Source organism: Stylophora pistillata, chromosome 1 (assembly GCF_964205215.1).
Source record: "Stylophora pistillata chromosome 1, jaStyPist1.2, whole genome shotgun sequence".
In the NCBI taxonomy this organism is placed as follows: Eukaryota; Metazoa; Cnidaria; class Anthozoa; order Scleractinia; family Pocilloporidae; genus Stylophora; species Stylophora pistillata.
This window is the reverse complement of record NC_142519.1, coordinates 41,339,795-41,356,449: the sequence shown is the minus strand read 5'-3', so window position 1 is coordinate 41,356,449 and position 16,655 is coordinate 41,339,795. Positions and strand designations below refer to the sequence as shown.

Below are 16,655 nucleotides of genomic sequence, written 5' to 3'. Positions count from 1 at the left end.
AGGGTGCGTCATAACATTTTAGTGATCTTGTGCAATTTTTATTAACAGTCTTAATTGGAACAACAACGCTGGTCGCAGTTCTTTCAAGAAAAAGAGTAATTTAGCACTGTTGATAACGTAGTTTATCCATTAAACATCAGCGGCGTTTGTTTTAAATTTTACTGGATAACTCTGGTGTTTTAATGAGGCTGACGGCTAATAACTGGATTTAATTTCCTGCCAATTTAAATATTTTTTTCTCCTCGCCCATCCCGGCCTCCGATCCAAGGGGTAGTCGATTGATAAGGCACGATTTTTTCACTTTCTCACCGACACTTAAGGCAGAACCTCTGTTTACGACTCGATCGAGCGACTTTCCCCCATGCTTACTTGAGCTGAGTAAATGTTTCGTACCTTCTTCGATGACTCTCATTTCCATGCCCTCCTCTTGGCCTTTGGAAAACAGTTATGGTATTAATCAAACATTTTCAAATGGCATTTACCTTCATGACTGTAAAATAAGTCAGCTGATTGGTGTATCGAGAAGCAATAATCAGCGTCACCAAAGATAGCTTTTTTTTAAGGTAATCATGCAGAAGTACAATCGCCAGAAGGTTATCGCGTGGCAAAAACACTTAATCAGATCTCAAGAACTAATGAAATTTAGTGAAACAAAATTGCACGTCAAGTACTAATTAAAAATCAATTAAAGCTGACATCACAGAGGACCACTCTTAAAAATGCAAACCCTAACAGGACTCTGCTGATGACTTTGAATCCCTTCAGGTTGTCGAAGCGTCGGTCGTGGAAAGACCTTGTAACCGAAAGCAGTTCTTTCCAGTACTACTTTTAACCGAGGAAAATCAAACCAATTGAAATTGAACAGTAAATGTTGTCATTGGACGTTGCCTAATGTAAGAAATGAATTTCCCCTACCTATGGTTGCTCGGCAGTCAGAGGCTGTACAAAACATTACTTGACCTAATGTCAACCTTAATTATATTTTGACGGAAACTTCAGTTGAGCAGGTTTGTTTTGAGAAACCGCGTTTTTAATACACAACAAAATGATAGTCCTTATTTTCCAATGGTTCTCGACAATCTTACCTTCAGTGTTTTGATTTCGTCCACATTTTTCCATCAAATAGCCCAAGAACTGTTGGAATTTAGGACTCAGAACACGTCGTACCTATATGCAAGCCATCAAGAACAAATAATAGACAGTCAAAGACTGTATATGGCTACTCACGGTGAAGCACAAGTTTTATAGCATTAAAAAAAAAAAAAAAACAAAAAACTAGAGGTTGAAGAAATGACGCTCGCATGTAGAGCTGCAAAATATTTGTCTTACATACTAAACCGCATCCCACATATTTATGACTGAGTAGCCTGATCCAGAGGAGAAAGATGATTCTAGAATATATTGTCTAATTGACATTCAACTAGTAATAAAATGGTAAGAAATAATCGTATTAACAATAGTAATAATAATGCTAATAATGCTGATATAATAATAATGATTTAAGGGGCTAGCTCTAATGACTCGTGGTTTCCAATCCTTTGGGCTTTAACATTAAATACCTATGCTTCCTTTTATTCGCCTGTGAATCATAGATAATTTTCCTATTTATTGCTGTTCCATTTTCTTTTACTCTTTTTATTTTTTTTTTATGCAAAAAAGTATTCGGTCCCTCCGCGTTCTAACATATTCCGCAATTTCGCCGATCCACCGTTCTACCGTTCTCAGTTCTCTCGTTCCATTATTCTTTTGAATAACTCAGGGTATAGTATTTCGCAGCTTGGTCGCTTCACAAATCGGCTTAAGTCGCTGATTCGAACAGTAAAATGCTCTCTTTTCAAAGAAGAAAAAAATTCCTCAAAGCTCCCATTATGTACAGATTCCACCTATTGAGATATTCCCAAAGGAAAAGTTTTTATTTAAATTTCGCGTCGGTGGACTATTGTCTCATTATTTTGAGATGTTTATCGTTAAAAGGTAATAAGTTTATGTGGTGTTCTTCTTTTGCGAGGGTTTTTGTACGGGAAGTTTTTTTCTTTTGGAAGGTCGAGTACAATCCGAAAATATTCAAATATCAAATACCCCAGATTTTCTTCGTGCTGAACGAAGTGTTTTCGCTTAAACTGATTCATTTTGCGTTCCTCACGACATAGAACAGATATTTATGGAAGTATCCTTTAAATGTCAGCTTATCTATCACCAGAAAGAAGTTGAAGCAACGATATGAAGGTTGCGAATTATTACCTGTTTTGTTGATAAAGTGTAAAGAATGGGATTGATGGCAGAGTTAACCGGCAGAACAAAGACTGCGATCCAAACTGCCAGGTCACCAGGTGTACGGAAGGATTTTTCCAAAAGAGACCTCATTCCAATCACCACGATAGGCAGCCAGCAGACACAGTCGGTAAGAACGATGAAGAACACTCTTTTGGCGAGCGAGGCCTCTCTCCTCAGGTCGGCTGCCCTTTTCTTGGCTTTCATTTTCCTCTCTCTTTCGGTTCCTTGCTGAGCCAGGCGCCTGTTTGATGTGCACGACTTGTAGATAATCATGGAATAGGCCACAATGACGAAGAACACAAGAGTAAAGTTTAAACCAACAAACATGGCGACAGAGTATTCCCAGCCTGAGGGCTTATCAGCGGAAAGCTGCAATGGAAGACATACAACTGATCGGCCATAAAAGTGGTGACCCTTTTGGCGACTACCAAAGTAGTCGATGCCTACCGTGGGAATAAATGCAATTATGCCACCAACAATCCAGATACAGAGGGACAAAAGGTGCGTAACCTTAATTGTGAGGGACTTTCCACGATAGGGGAACAGAATATTCTTAACGCGGTCGGCGGATACCAAACAAATCGTCATTACAGACACCTCACTTGACAACACGGCAATGGCACCTGTTATCTGACATGGCAAACTTGAACGCCAGTAATAGTCGTGCAAGTAATACTGCCCTGCCCAAATGGCATCCATCACACCTATAACGATTAGGTAGACACCCATCAGTCCATCAGACCCGGCCAAATGTATCAACATGATGGACTGTATTTTGTTTTTTTTCTTTGTTTCCTTAAACACCAACCGCCACACGATCACAAACACAGCACCAGCCAACGATATAATTCCAACCACCCAGAGACAAACCCTGGGAGCTCGATCTCTGAACATCGTTTCACAACTTGCAAAGCTGTCGACATAAGCAAAGTCACAATCTGCGTCCTCCTTCGTCAAATGGCAACACATCAGGTTGGTGTCCACAGTCCTACGGTTCATAAAAAGAGTTGAAATGAATAACAGAGAGAAAAAGCGGAAATCTAGTTCTTCACAGGATCTGAACTGGTAGGAAAATGATGAGTGGTTGTAACATTCTACGAGTAGCATAATTGTCTTCAGACAAGTGAACAATTTCAATTGTTCCACTTCTATCATCGCGAATATTCCACTTACGCAGTTATTAGATTCTTCATGTTGGAAAAAAATTCTTCTGGGAGTTCTCGCATTTCGTTGTAATGGAAGTATCTGCAAATTAAAGGAAACTCAGGTTATTCAGTTAAACTTTTCCCTCTATTTCATGATAACATCAATATCATTACCCTATGTTTAAACCACTTGCAGTTTTTTGGCTCTCTCTTTTCCTTTTTTCCGTTAGAAATCTTACACCCACGGGCGCTAATCCGAGAATTTTCAGCACGTGCAAGTTGCACTCAGTCTGACAATCTCTGTCTCCTGTGAACTTGGAAAAAACTCTTCGTGTAGTTTGAACACACCTGGAATATTATCAGTTTAGTCAAACTCACAAGAATCGAATAGTTGGGGCGACATCTTTGAATTGTTCGTTGGTCACTGTGCGGATCTTATTGGAATAAAAGCTCCTGCAGAACGATAAAGTAATTAAAAGCGTAAAGCGGCAATTAACAAGCATTGAAGAGAACCTCATTGTGCATGAGGCCATGAAGTCCTACAATAATATCACGTAAGTATTTTCATGACCTTCACTGTGCAATTATTGCTCGATGATCAACTTAAAATTACGTTCAAATTACGGAAACTTTTCCAAAGATAATTTTTTATGCAAGTCGCATTTAAATTGCAACTTATCCATTACTGAGTATGAGCTATCTTCGCTGTGACGAACACTACATAAGCAATAGGGAAAATGAGGCCTGAGAAAAATTCAGGCCTGTACGGGATTCGAACCCGTGACCATTGCGATGTCAGTTAACCAGTGCAGTCCGGTATCCAAGAGGTCATGAGTTGGAATCCAGTACAGGCCTGAGTTTTTTTCTCAGTCGTCAGTTTCACTACTGTGTAACAGAGGTTGTCACGAAGAGTCAAACATTCACAGACAAGAGTCAAAAAATCGAATTGGCTCATATTCTAGTGTTAGGTAGGCCTATAGGTAAAACAAACCAAGACATATATAAAGGGGTAAGGGCTAACGAAGGGCCAACGCTCGAAACGTCAGCTTTTTAACTCTTTACAATGGCCAATTTACAATTTCTACTTAGTTGATGTTACCAAATTACCAAGACATATATAGTTTGTTGAAAAATTCTTTGTTCTTGAGAAAACTGATGAAACTCAAGTTACGCACAATTAGCGTCGTTCTAAGGTCGAATTTAACTCATTTTTGGAGGCCTTGTTTGTACTAGTAAAAGCGGCAGTGAAAAACTTACTTATTCCAGACACTCTTAGAACAATGTCTCACCTATGTTTTCACAAAAAAGTAGAATCAATATTTAAATTTGAGATAAAATACGGATTTTTCTATCTATCTGCTTAAGTGCCGTGTGAAAGGTAGGGTAGCTTCAAAAAATTATTTTTATATGTGCTAAGTGAAATAAAAGTCTAATATTTAAAACAAGAGAAGTAGAAATGATAAACTCACCGTTTGTAGAGTTATTTTTCTGGGAATTTTGGGCTGCTATGCATACGAGGGCTTTAAATTTATAGAAATTTCGCTCTTCGGCGAAGTTGGCGACATAGAAGAACAGACAGACTTTGTTTATCATTTGCAGTCAGTGGGGATGATGAAGGCTCGGAATGATATAAATATCGTATTCAAAGTACTTGCAGTATGAGAGAAGTTGTTTTTGTTCTCTCCGAGAGCATTTATTTTGTAGAAATGAGTGGACAATGGTTGTCACTGCGTGACTTATGTTACGAAATTGTCAGATCTATATTCCTATTACGCAAGTGCTTTTAAATTTCTTAAATCGAAAAGTTGCAGGAGATTTTTTTGTGTGAAATCCAAATAGAAGGAATGAGAGGTTTTGTGTTCGGATAAAAATTCATATTTCTTTTAACTTGTTACTACTTATAGGCAATTAGCAATAAAACGTAACGTCACAGTTCATTTTTAGTTCTTATTAACCGAGCGGGAGAACTGTATGGGAGAATCGTGACCGAGGTCGCCAGTACAGACCGAACCCAGTGAGGTATGCACCAGCGACCGAGGTCAAGATTCTCCCATGCAGACCGACCTAGCTCGCTTGATAAGATGTTTATTATATGGCTTTGTCTCATAAGCCAATTTTTTATATGCTTTATACCTTTTATTTTTAGACTGGCTAGATGCCAATCTAGATGGGAAAATCTAGACCGCTTTCAATATTGATTTCAGCCAATCAAATTCGTGAATTCGGTAGTCCCCAGTCCTTGTGAGACTCAGCCATATAATAACATCTGATAAACTTAGTGCGTAACAAGTAAACAACCGAGTTTAAATATTTTGAATGGAAATTTTTTGTTCATTTGAATCTCTTACTGTGGATGATTGTGGCTACAATCCAAAAGACAGAAAAGGGGCTAGGCGAATAGTACCTTTACTGTCGTGTGACAAGGAAATAGCAGGCCATTTGGCTCATTTTTCATTCACTTGAGTGTTCACCGAGTATGACTTGATATTGAGTCCAGCAGCTGTTTTACAATGACCCAACGATGCTGATACATAAACCATATGCACAATTCATCGCTCAAGACTTGGTCTTGGGTGGACTCGAGGGGAAAATACTAAATGCAAAGTGCCAGTCAATATTTCCAGGCAAAAAGCGAAGAAGCTTTCTCATATCTCATTCCTCCTATTTGGATTTCAGATAAAAAATTTCCTGCAACTTTTCGATTTAAGAAATTTCAAACCACTTGCGTAATGAATATAGATCTGACAATTGCGTGACACATTAGTCACGCAGTGAAAACCATGTCTACTTATCTCTACAAAACGAATGCTTTCGGAGAAAACAAAAAAACTTCTACTGTATTGGAAGTACTTTGAAGACGTTATTTATATCATTCAAGCATTCATTATTACCTCTGATCATGACTTCAAATGATAAACAAAGTAAGTGTTATCTTTTAAGTCGCCGACTTCGCCGAAGAGCGAAATTTCTATGAATTTAAAAAGCCCTCGTATGCATAGCAGCACAAAAACCCCAGAAAAACAACTCTACAAACGGTAAGTTTATCATTTCTACTTGTCTTGTTTCAAATATTAAACGTTTATTTCACCTAAGACATATAAAAATAATTTTTGAAGCTACCCTACTTTTCACACTGCACTTAAGTAAAAAGAAAAATCCGTATTTTATTTCAAATTGAAATGGTGATTCTACTTTTTTGAGAAAACTTAGGGGAGACATTGTTCTAAAAGTCTGTAAATAAGTAAGTATTTTACTGCTTTTACGAGTAGAAGCAAGGCCTCCGAAATTGGGCTCAATTTTACCTTCGAACGACCCTAATTAGGCGTAAATTGAGTTTTATTAATTTTCTCGAAAACAGAAGAATTTTTCAACAAACTATATAAGTCTTGGTTTGTTTTACCTATAGTCCTACCTAATACTAGAATATGAGCCAATTCGATTTTTTGACTGTTGCCGTTGATTTGTGAATTTGTCTGATTTTTGGTAACATCTTCTCTTACTTAGTCTTCGTTGCTGCGAAGATCGCTCTCGTACTCGTTCTTTAACCACAGTTCAAATATATGACTTTTATATAGTCACAAACGTTTATCCATGACTGTCCGCTTGATTTGAATATCCCCATGAGTATTGCCTCCTGTCTTCCTCGTGTGGTTTGCCTGGTATGTGTCTTTGAACACTCAGAGTTTGAATCTGAAAGGACCACCTTGGTTTTGGTGGTTAAAAGACCTGGTGCGTCCCGAGGTTTTGTCTGCTTTGTCTTCTGGTGGTTCTTTCTAGTACTTTAAAAGATGTCTTATTCAGCCGGATTTCACTTCTGCCTCGTAAATACTTCGTCTTCCAATCACAAATGGTTTTTTTCATACGATATGACTAGTCCTCAGGGGTGGAAGATTGTCCATGTCTTTGGTGTGGACCCTTGCGAGCCTCTTGATTTTGCTGAGCCGAATTCGTTTCAGATAACGGAAATTCCTACGGTTCCGACGATTGCATCTTTCCGAGACCCTTATTGATTTTCTAGTACCTCGCTACCGTTAATAAGAGGAAAGATTGAAAAACAGATACTTACATAGTCATCATGTTTTTCATGCCTTCAAAAACTCCACGTGGCAGGTAGTCAATGTTGTTTTCATAAACAGCCCTTGAACAACAAAGAAGAAATACATTATTATCAGAAGTGTAAAACAAATTAGAAGTAAACACTCATTTTCATAAACTTACGCCATCTCTATTGATTCTTCAATACTTTCTCCCGAAATATCTTCAGAAACTTTCCGATTTTGAAAACATGTTGAATCCTTTTGGGTAAGGGAAAGAGTTATTACATCCTTAATTCTATTCTTTTTCTGTCTTTTTCTAGGGAACTTCGGGGTAGCAGTTGGTCTTTTGGATGACATGGCATCTTGTTTAGAATTCTGCCGAGCTTTCTGAGGCTTATCCACTCAAAGAGCACGACCTTGATTGTTTTAGAAAACCTTTAAGTAAAAGTGGTGGAAGGAGGAAAGGGGAGTCTATTCGCCCCGCTGACCCTATGTACCACCACAAAAATATTAAATAAACAGTACCAGGATCCCATCACCCAGGTTGATGGGCTCCTAACTGTACTTTCGAGAGTTACTCCTCCCTTTTTTTTCAGTTGGAAGTTCTCAAAGCAAGAGTAAATAAAGGGAGCTAAGCAATTAGGCGAGCAAATGATTATCAATCACAGATGCTTAGATATTAACATAGCCAATACTAGCTACTTTTGCTGTCAGGTGTGGTTTCCATGAAATGTTTACTTACAGGTCGCTCAGATTAGAGAGGCCTTGGAACTGATCAGGTGACAGGGCTACAAGGCTGTTGTTATACATGTATCTAAACAATAAAATGCACAAGGCGATCGGTATAATTAAAGAGTCTTATACCCCGTTTACACTGATAAAACATGTCTAATTAAACAAAGTTTTATGAAACCCTGTTTAATAAACCCTGGTTAACTGATTAACTCGTTCACACTGAACAGCAAGAGTTTACAACAACGCAGCCTCATGTTCATGCTCAGCCTCGTGTTCGTGTAATTGACGTAAAATGTTACAACATCAGATAGCCACAACATGTAAATGTAAACAAAATGGCGGATGGGCGAAATATTGTGCTTTTGTTTTGGAAGAGACAGAGAGAAGAAAGCCGAAAAGTCGCGGAAAATCGCGCAGAGCTGTTCAGGAAGCGACTCTACCGATACCTCCGCCGCAGATGTCTTGTGTCATCTGTTTTTTGAATGTGGTTCACGCGACAACTATTTCCATGGGCCCCAAGTTTACGTGGAGTTTGGAGTAAAAGCAGGTCTCAGTCCTTTCTGGAGGAGACCTGCCAAGGCTGGAGCTATGATGATTGGGTAGAGAACTTCAGGATGTCGAAGGATTCGTTTGAATATCTGTGCGCTGAACTATCACCCCATATCGCGAAAAGGAACACGAACTTTCGTAAAGCCATTGCAGTTCGCCTTCGCGTTGCAATTACTTTGTATTGGCTTGCCGACTCCGCTTGCTACAGAACTATTGGAAACTTGTTTGGCGTTGGAAAATCCACCGTATGTACCATCGTGAAACAGGTATGTGAGGTAGTTTCAGGTATTCTTGTTCCTCGGTATATTTTCTTTCCGCAAAATCAGCATGAAGTACAAGATCAGATCGATGGCTTTAGAGATCGTGCGGGGTTTCCCCAAGTAGTGGCCGCTCTTGACGGTTGCCATATCCCTATCATTGCACCTCTCCAAAGTCCGGAAGATTACGTGAATTGAAAAGGATTCCACGCAGTAACACTGCAGGGATTGGTTGACAGCAACTATCGTTTTATTGACATTTTTGTTTGATGGCCGGCGAAAGTTCACGACGCGCGGGTATTTAAAAATTCACCGCTGTTTTCCCACTGTTGTGCGAGGACTTTCCTACCGCTTCAATTATCTGGAGTCATATCAGGTGTGAGAGTTCCACCCTTGATAGTTGGGGACTCTGCATATGCCCTCAGCGACTGGCTAATGAAACCGTATACTGATAATGGGAACTTAACGCGAGAACAAGTGAATTTCAACAAGACTCTCAGCATGACAAGAGTGGTGGTGGAGAATGCCTATGGAAGGCTAAAGGGTAGGTTCAGAAGAATTGCAAAGAGGCTGGACCTTAACGTTGAGACTATTTGTCTTGTCATTGCTGCCTGTTGTGTGTTGCACAACTTCTGTGAAGTCATGGGTGAAGACTTTAATGAGGAGTGGCTGCAAGGTGTGCAGCTCCATCTTGGTGTTTACCCAGTCAATCCAAATCAGGGACAAAACAGGAATGCTATAGCCATCAGAGAAGCCATCAAGACATCTTTATTGTAATTACTGTGTGAATAGCCTCCCATGCAGACATTGTTTTGGCTTTTCAGGCAACCAGACAGTGTCTTCCTGGGAGGCTAAAAAACAAAACAAAGTGGTAACTTTATTACCAACACAAATTATGGTGCAGACCTGTGTTAAATTTTTCTTATAAAATTGTTGTAGCTGGAAATTCTATGGTCATGCAATTTTAATTAAAGAAAGATTTTAGCTATTACATGTACTTTGTGAATCCAGAAACCATGATCAAGTCAATAATTTTCGACTTTGACATTTTAATTGTGTATTTATCAATCACATGCAAGAGAAAACCACACACACAAAAAAAGCAATCAACATACTTAATTACCATTTAAAGCTGGCTTGAGCCACACCCTGATTTATCTCATTTAGGGATTCTTTTCAATCTAGGGAATTTTTTCAAATTTCAGAAGGGCAACTTTGCCTCTTAATTAAAGACTCCCCCCTCCCACTGTAACCAGGTACTTACATTCTTTTGACCATAAAACATCTTGAAATCTTGCATCCTTTACAGAGCATTTGCTCAGCACTGCAATCTATTTGTGTGGGGGTTAAATCTTACATTGAATAGTCATTTTAAACTGTTGTAGCTGTTTTGTTGCATTTGTCTTATAATAATAAAGTATTCTTAAATCAACAATATACAGAAAAAGAGTACTCTATTCTGATTATCAAATTATAGTGTGACATGAAATAATTTAAACTGAATTGAGGTGAAATCAAATACTTAAGAGGGTATATCAGTTATGGAAGAGTACTATACATACATTAAATACTAGATATGAATTGTATGAAGGCCTGCAAAAATTTGTTTTCAGCAGTAAATTTTTAAAAAATTCATACAGACTGAATTTGTGAAAAAGCAAGACATTGAAAATCACAAAAAAATAATTTATACCAGACTGTTAGAATATTATATCAGCTGGGGCAGTGTAGTCACATGTAGATTGAAATATTTTACAGATACTGTGGCCCTGTTTAGGTCCAAATATTCAATTCCATGATGTGACACAGCCCCTTTAGTAACTTACAGTTAATTGACAGAATTTTCACCCACCAGTAACTTGAAAAAAAACTCTTGTGAAAATTTATTTCAAACTGACTTTGAAACCTTCTCAGAGCCTGCAAGCAACTGAGAGCAGTAAGAAGAGGCTGTATTTCTTACAGTACATTCAACACTTCTGACTGGGAGAAGGGTCGTATGATTGATAATATTATAAATCAAGTGTATTTTCATGGAGTAACAAGAATGCCATAAATTGAAGTTTCTATAGTGTAAGAATTTTGTGTGTCCCACTCAAGCAGAACTTGATTCTTATTTTTGTACTCAGGTTAGTTCATGTGATTTCTTGTACATCTATATACAGTTTATAGGCATGTATATGTTGTAGTTTAATTTTATACTTAATTGGTTCAAATTTTATTTTCCTTTGTTCTCGGTCATGTTCAGCTCTCTGGTGTTTTTAGCTACTTATACTTATTTCAGAGAGTTGGTAACCCTTAAACAAGTTTATCAAAAACTTTTTTTACAAATGACTGTAATTCCTAAATTATGGAGTAATAAAGTTCTTGTTGTTGTTCATGTTAATGTATGATAGTGAGTTTGAAACAAAGGAAAATAAAATTTGAACCAAGTATGAAATTTAACTACAACATATACATTATCGTCATTGTATTTTGAGATGGACTCTTGATGAATTGCAATTCCTGGACATGAAATAAGCAAAGTTCTATTGATTCTGTATTGACTACTACATTTGTAAATTGAGGAATATTGGAATTCCCTGGGAGTTAGATTTAGAAAAATAATGTGGAATAAGTACTGAAATCACTGGAATTCTTAGTAGGTAAACAAAAACTGTAGGAAATTCTTCAATAATAGACACATACATAACATTAAGTGTATTTCTTGGGGGAATCCCATGTCTGACCCCCTACAGTGGCCCATAAGTGCAAAACACAAGACAAACACTGAAAGCACAACACACACAAACTGAAAACACAAAACACACACTAAAAACACCACAAACTTATTTGAAACGCAATACATTTATCTGAAACACAACTGACACCGCTAACAACACAACACAAACACTGAAAACACAACACACACAAGCTGAAAACACAACACACTTTCCTGTGTTTGTGTTGTGTAGGTGGCCCATAAGTGCAAGACACAATGTGTTGTGTCTCAGATAAACGTGTTGTGTTTTCAGCTTGTGTGTGTTGTGTTTTCAGTGTTTGTGTTGTGTTGTTAGTGGTGTGTTGTATCTCAGATAAATGTATTGTGTTTGAAATAAGTTTGTGGTGTTTTTAGCGTGTGTTTTGTGTTTTCAGATTGTGTGTGTTGTGTTTTCAGTGTTTGTGTTGTGTTTTGCACTTATAGGCCACAGTACTGCATGACCAGTGCATTTTAACGGATTTATTTACGGATATGATATATGTACCAGTAACAGTGAAAAGTCGCATGCCTCATTCCTCATGCAGCCGAGGAGTTACTCTAAAAATGTGCACAGACTCGATACTTAAAATATCTGTCCAACATTAAAAGCAGGCTTAGGAAACTCAAGCTTGATATTTGAATAGTATTGAAAAAGGCGTTTAAAAATATGAGCCAAATCATTTGAGCAATGAATCACAGCGAATGAACTAACGATAATGCCATCAAATTAAACAAGAAATATCATTTCAAGGAATGCACGTTTTAAAATCGCTCATAAGCTGGTCTAATTTTTTTCTAACGGCTCGCACAAAAAGACAAAACCGAACTGGAAACTGACGCCGGTACTTACTAGGTTCTAGTTATGCAGACCCTGCGCCAGTTTCAGGAGAAATTTTTGATCCTCCTCCCTTCGCTTCTCCGCTCTTTCTTCCTCTCGCCTCTCTCTTGCCGCTTCAGCTTCGATGAAGCTCTTGTCAGCCGCTTGCTGATACTCCATAAAGGACTCAAACGTTTTGTCACATTTTGTCAAATTTTGTAAAGACATCAGACGCGGTTTTCCTCTTTTTATTTGCCTTTAAGACGGCCGATTGACGGGATACCGGCTTCTTTGTTTCATCGGCTTCCGTTACACCTGAAGGAACAAGTTACATGGCGACCGCCAAAACTTCAAACGGTTGCTTAAACATGAAAGCCAAGAGAGAGATAAAATATGATAAATTGACTTTTGGTTTAGTTATCTCAATATTACACTGTAAAATATGGATACACCTGTCTCTTATCTCCTTGTACGCATTCAAAAACTCTCCAAACGTATTGATTGAATTGATTATTACTTTTTTTGAGATGTCAGATTTTAGAGTTTATATTGTAGATTAATAATTGTTGTTAACTAGACTGTTGTCCCCAGTATTAGCTTGTGCCTGTGCTGCTAAATATTTTTGACACTGAAATAAAGTTCTAGTTTTTGGGTTGTGACGTGACTTTTACAGACAATGATACATGTTGCTTTTGAACACCATGGTATTGTCTGGCCCTCCAATCGGAGAGCATTTTATAACTCTTACCTGTCACCGCTGTCACACAGTTGAAAGGTTTCTCAAGGTTTTCGGACCTTTCGTTGCTGCTGCCAGGGATGTTTACGTTCGGCTCAACGTTTTCTGGTTTTGTTTTTTTTTTCCATCACCGTCGCCATCAATGGAAATTGTTGCGGACTTTATAGTCACCTTTGGTTTTGTACATGGCTTGTCCGACATCAGCTCGTCCACTTCGTCGAAGAAAGCCGGCTTCTTCTTTGGTGTGGCATTTCCCGTCTTGGTGCATTCGTCTTTGTAACTCCTGTACGCGCTTATCAGAGTGTGAATTCGTGTCTTGCAACTACTGTCGTCTCCGTCTTCGTAGCCTGCAGCTCGAAGATTTGCCGCAATATGTAGCCATATAGGCTTTTTTCGTGTACATGATTTTAGCTTAAGCTCGATACTCTCGTCTCCCCACTTTTCAAGCAACAGGAGGGTTTCTTTATGCTCCCAAACTCTTCCGCGCGTTTTAATTTCTGTCGCCATTTTGAATAGGTTTTATCAAACACGATTGATAAACTACCTGACGAGGTAGTTTTGTTAAACACGGTTTAAGGCGCGTTTTCTTAAACGCGCCCGCAGTGTGAACGGCTAGTCCTCTTTAATATGTTTACCAAAACAAGTTTAAAACATGTTTAAGCTTTGGTGTGAACGGAGTATTAGATAGGGAGAGGTATTTGTTGACTTTAATGGTCTTTGGTAGCAAGCAGCTGATTAAGAAACTTAGAGATTCTTTTAATTAGTAACCTTGATCCAGCATTATTTGTCAAGGACCTCGAGACTGTTTCTATCCCGAAACCTCTCTCGTGTTATAGAAACTGGTTTATCAGTTATTAGAGTCAGTCGCGTTAAACATGCATTCATTTTGGCGAAACCTCCTTCACAAGTGAATTAGTGCTTTGGTATCTACCAAACTGTTTTAATTCCCTTCAGTGTACTCCAACACTTCCTGAAAAAACATACCAAAAATGTATTCGGACCAAAACGTTGCCGTGTGCATTGTGACTAGAACAAGTAAGCTCTATCAAGCCATGCCTTTAACGAAGATTTATGCTGGCTGTCGGTTAAACAATGTATATACCTTGGTAACGCTATTGTGACATTCAAATACATGATCGGACGCGAGCCCACTTACTTTTGCAATCGATCGAGTAAATAGAGCTCATATTCCCAATCACAGCACCAAGAATTCTATGCTTTTAAGCAACCCTTTTCTGGAACATGCGGAAAAGCTGCCAGAAAAATTTTAGTTTGAAACTGGACTTTTTGGATCCATTGTTTTCATTGAAATCCCAAGTTATCTCAAGATAGATTGATAGTGTTTTAATAGCCACTAGAATATTTTAATTTCTACTCTCAGAAAAGTTTGATTTGGGTAATCATTAATCATTAATCATCAGTCATCGTTACTACCATAGTGTTGCCGCAAAGCCCCAAGGGAGGGGTGTTATCAAAGTATTGTTTAGGATGTGTTGTATCACATTGTGTTCTATCACCTTTCACATTTGCCCTTGATTATTCTTAGTAGACGACATCTGTTCCCAATGTGGTTGTATATTTTTCGCGTTTTATTCAGTTAACATCAATAAAAAAACTTATAATATGTCATAAGAAGATGCCAGAGAAATAGTCCGTAGGTAAGCTGATCATTAGGCTTTTGCCAACACTTCCCAGTATAATTGCTCATTCAAGTTACGTGATTTAACCTGGTTTTATTAAAAATCGTTAATCACTTACAATGTTTTTATCGCGGAGAGATTTTTGAAGCTTGGCAAGCGCTGAAGTTTGTTACTGGAGAGAAAGCTGTAAGAAATATGTAAAATGAAAAAGAAGGCAAGTTAATTGGGATTTGAGATTCTTGAAAAGTTTTACTTGCTCTCTTCGAAAAAAGAAGACTTCAATTTATCGAAATAAAACCCAGTTGGTTGCATTGTTTTGAGAACTTACAAATCTTTACGCGTCCTAGCTGAGTATACAAACTGTTTACTCCTGATCTTGAGAATTTAGGAAAAAAATGCCATCTGCGCGTCCACTGATAACATGAGCCTTTTCTATATCATGATATCACTTCTCAGTTTAATTTACCAGATGATTTTTTTGTGATAGCCACCAAATTTAAATCTGCGAAGTTTTGCTTTTAGAATGGTCATAGTGCCCTGGGCTACTTAAAGCTCTATCAAAAACTATACATTATAGGTTGCTTTCCAGTGAAGTCTGTACTGAGTGCCACTTACAGCCTTTTCATCTCAGTAAGGTTGCCAAAAACATCCACGGGCAGACGCTGAATTTTGTTGTTTGACAAATCCCTTAGAGTATTTATTGAAATAAAGAGTAAACTAACAATTAAAAACATGTTTTCATGAATGCCCCTGAAAACCTTAACAATGATCAGTAATTGTTAATATGCAGCAGATTGACTCATTGAACAAAATATTTCTCAGAAGTACACTGACTGACCTTTCGTATGCGACTAATTATTAGTTGGACAACTGACCACATTCTGAGATGTAACAGTAAATAACACTTTATTCAATTATTTCATCTGATCATCAATTTCATCATCAATTATTTCAGCGGCTCAAGTCGAAGCATTAACAAGCGATCTTTTCAAGTAGTTAAGGACCGCTATCATCAAAAATTTCTTTTGGACCTGTAACTTTTTTCTTAATTTTACAATCAGTTTTACTTACAGTTCTTTCATCTTGGTATTATTGCGAAGTATCCCTTGAGGCAAAGACTGCAAGTGATTGTAGGACAAGTCCCTGACAATGATTTAATTAGAGAATGAAGTAATATACAGGTAAGAGAATAGAACAAGTCAAAGTTCCAGTAAAGGTTTTTAAAGGAAAAATACCCCAAACTAAAATAAGTTTGCAAGTCCTATAAATATGCGTCATTACCAAACTTGCTTGGTCAAGATGGCTGGATATTGGCCGAGCTCTTTTTCTGCGTCTTGGCTCATGAAAACGCGAAAAAAGAACGAGGCCTAGGCCAATGTCCAGCCATCTTGACTGAACAAGCTCTGTTTATAAAGAATTTACAATAAAGCAAAGAGATTTTGCTTTAATAATAATCATTTCGAGAGCCGGGAAAGAAAGCAAACTGTGTTTTTAGCAGAATAGACCCTCAAGGTTCATCGATAGTTTTTTTTGGACTGTCCTCTCCCGCTTTTCGCGATTTCATCGCCCACATTGTATAATAGTCACAAAATTTGTAAGTCCGCTCTGCGCATTATTTTTCTTACGCGGGATCAAAGCAGGCAATCTCGAGCGAGGAAGATTGGCCCATCCTTCCCGCTCGGGTAGCCAATCAGAGCGCAGGATTCGTTCTATCTTGCCCACGGGTGC

At 38.1% G+C, this 16,655-nt stretch overlaps 1 protein-coding gene and 1 pseudogene across 1 annotated transcript in view; both read right to left on the bottom strand.

The window, feature by feature from the left end:
- LOC148742560 (uncharacterized) overlaps positions 1-16,655 on the bottom strand; it is a 56,678-nt gene that overhangs the window by 2,913 nt on the left and 37,110 nt on the right. The window contains exons 7-16 of the mRNA XM_088747853.1: positions 15,999-16,070; positions 15,543-15,614; positions 15,046-15,111; positions 8,199-8,270; positions 7,486-7,557; positions 3,798-3,872; positions 3,448-3,519; positions 2,242-3,262; positions 1,086-1,167; positions 394-432 (exon numbers count right to left, since the gene is read on the bottom strand). Coding sequence (XP_088603979.1) covers positions 394-432; positions 1,086-1,167; positions 2,242-3,262; positions 3,448-3,519; positions 3,798-3,872; positions 7,486-7,557; positions 8,199-8,270; positions 15,046-15,111; positions 15,543-15,614; positions 15,999-16,070 — 1,643 coding nt within the window. The remainder of the gene's footprint in view (positions 1-393; positions 433-1,085; positions 1,168-2,241; positions 3,263-3,447; positions 3,520-3,797; positions 3,873-7,485; positions 7,558-8,198; positions 8,271-15,045; positions 15,112-15,542; positions 15,615-15,998; positions 16,071-16,655) is intronic.
- Positions 12,591-13,930, bottom strand: LOC111346504 (uncharacterized; annotated as a pseudogene).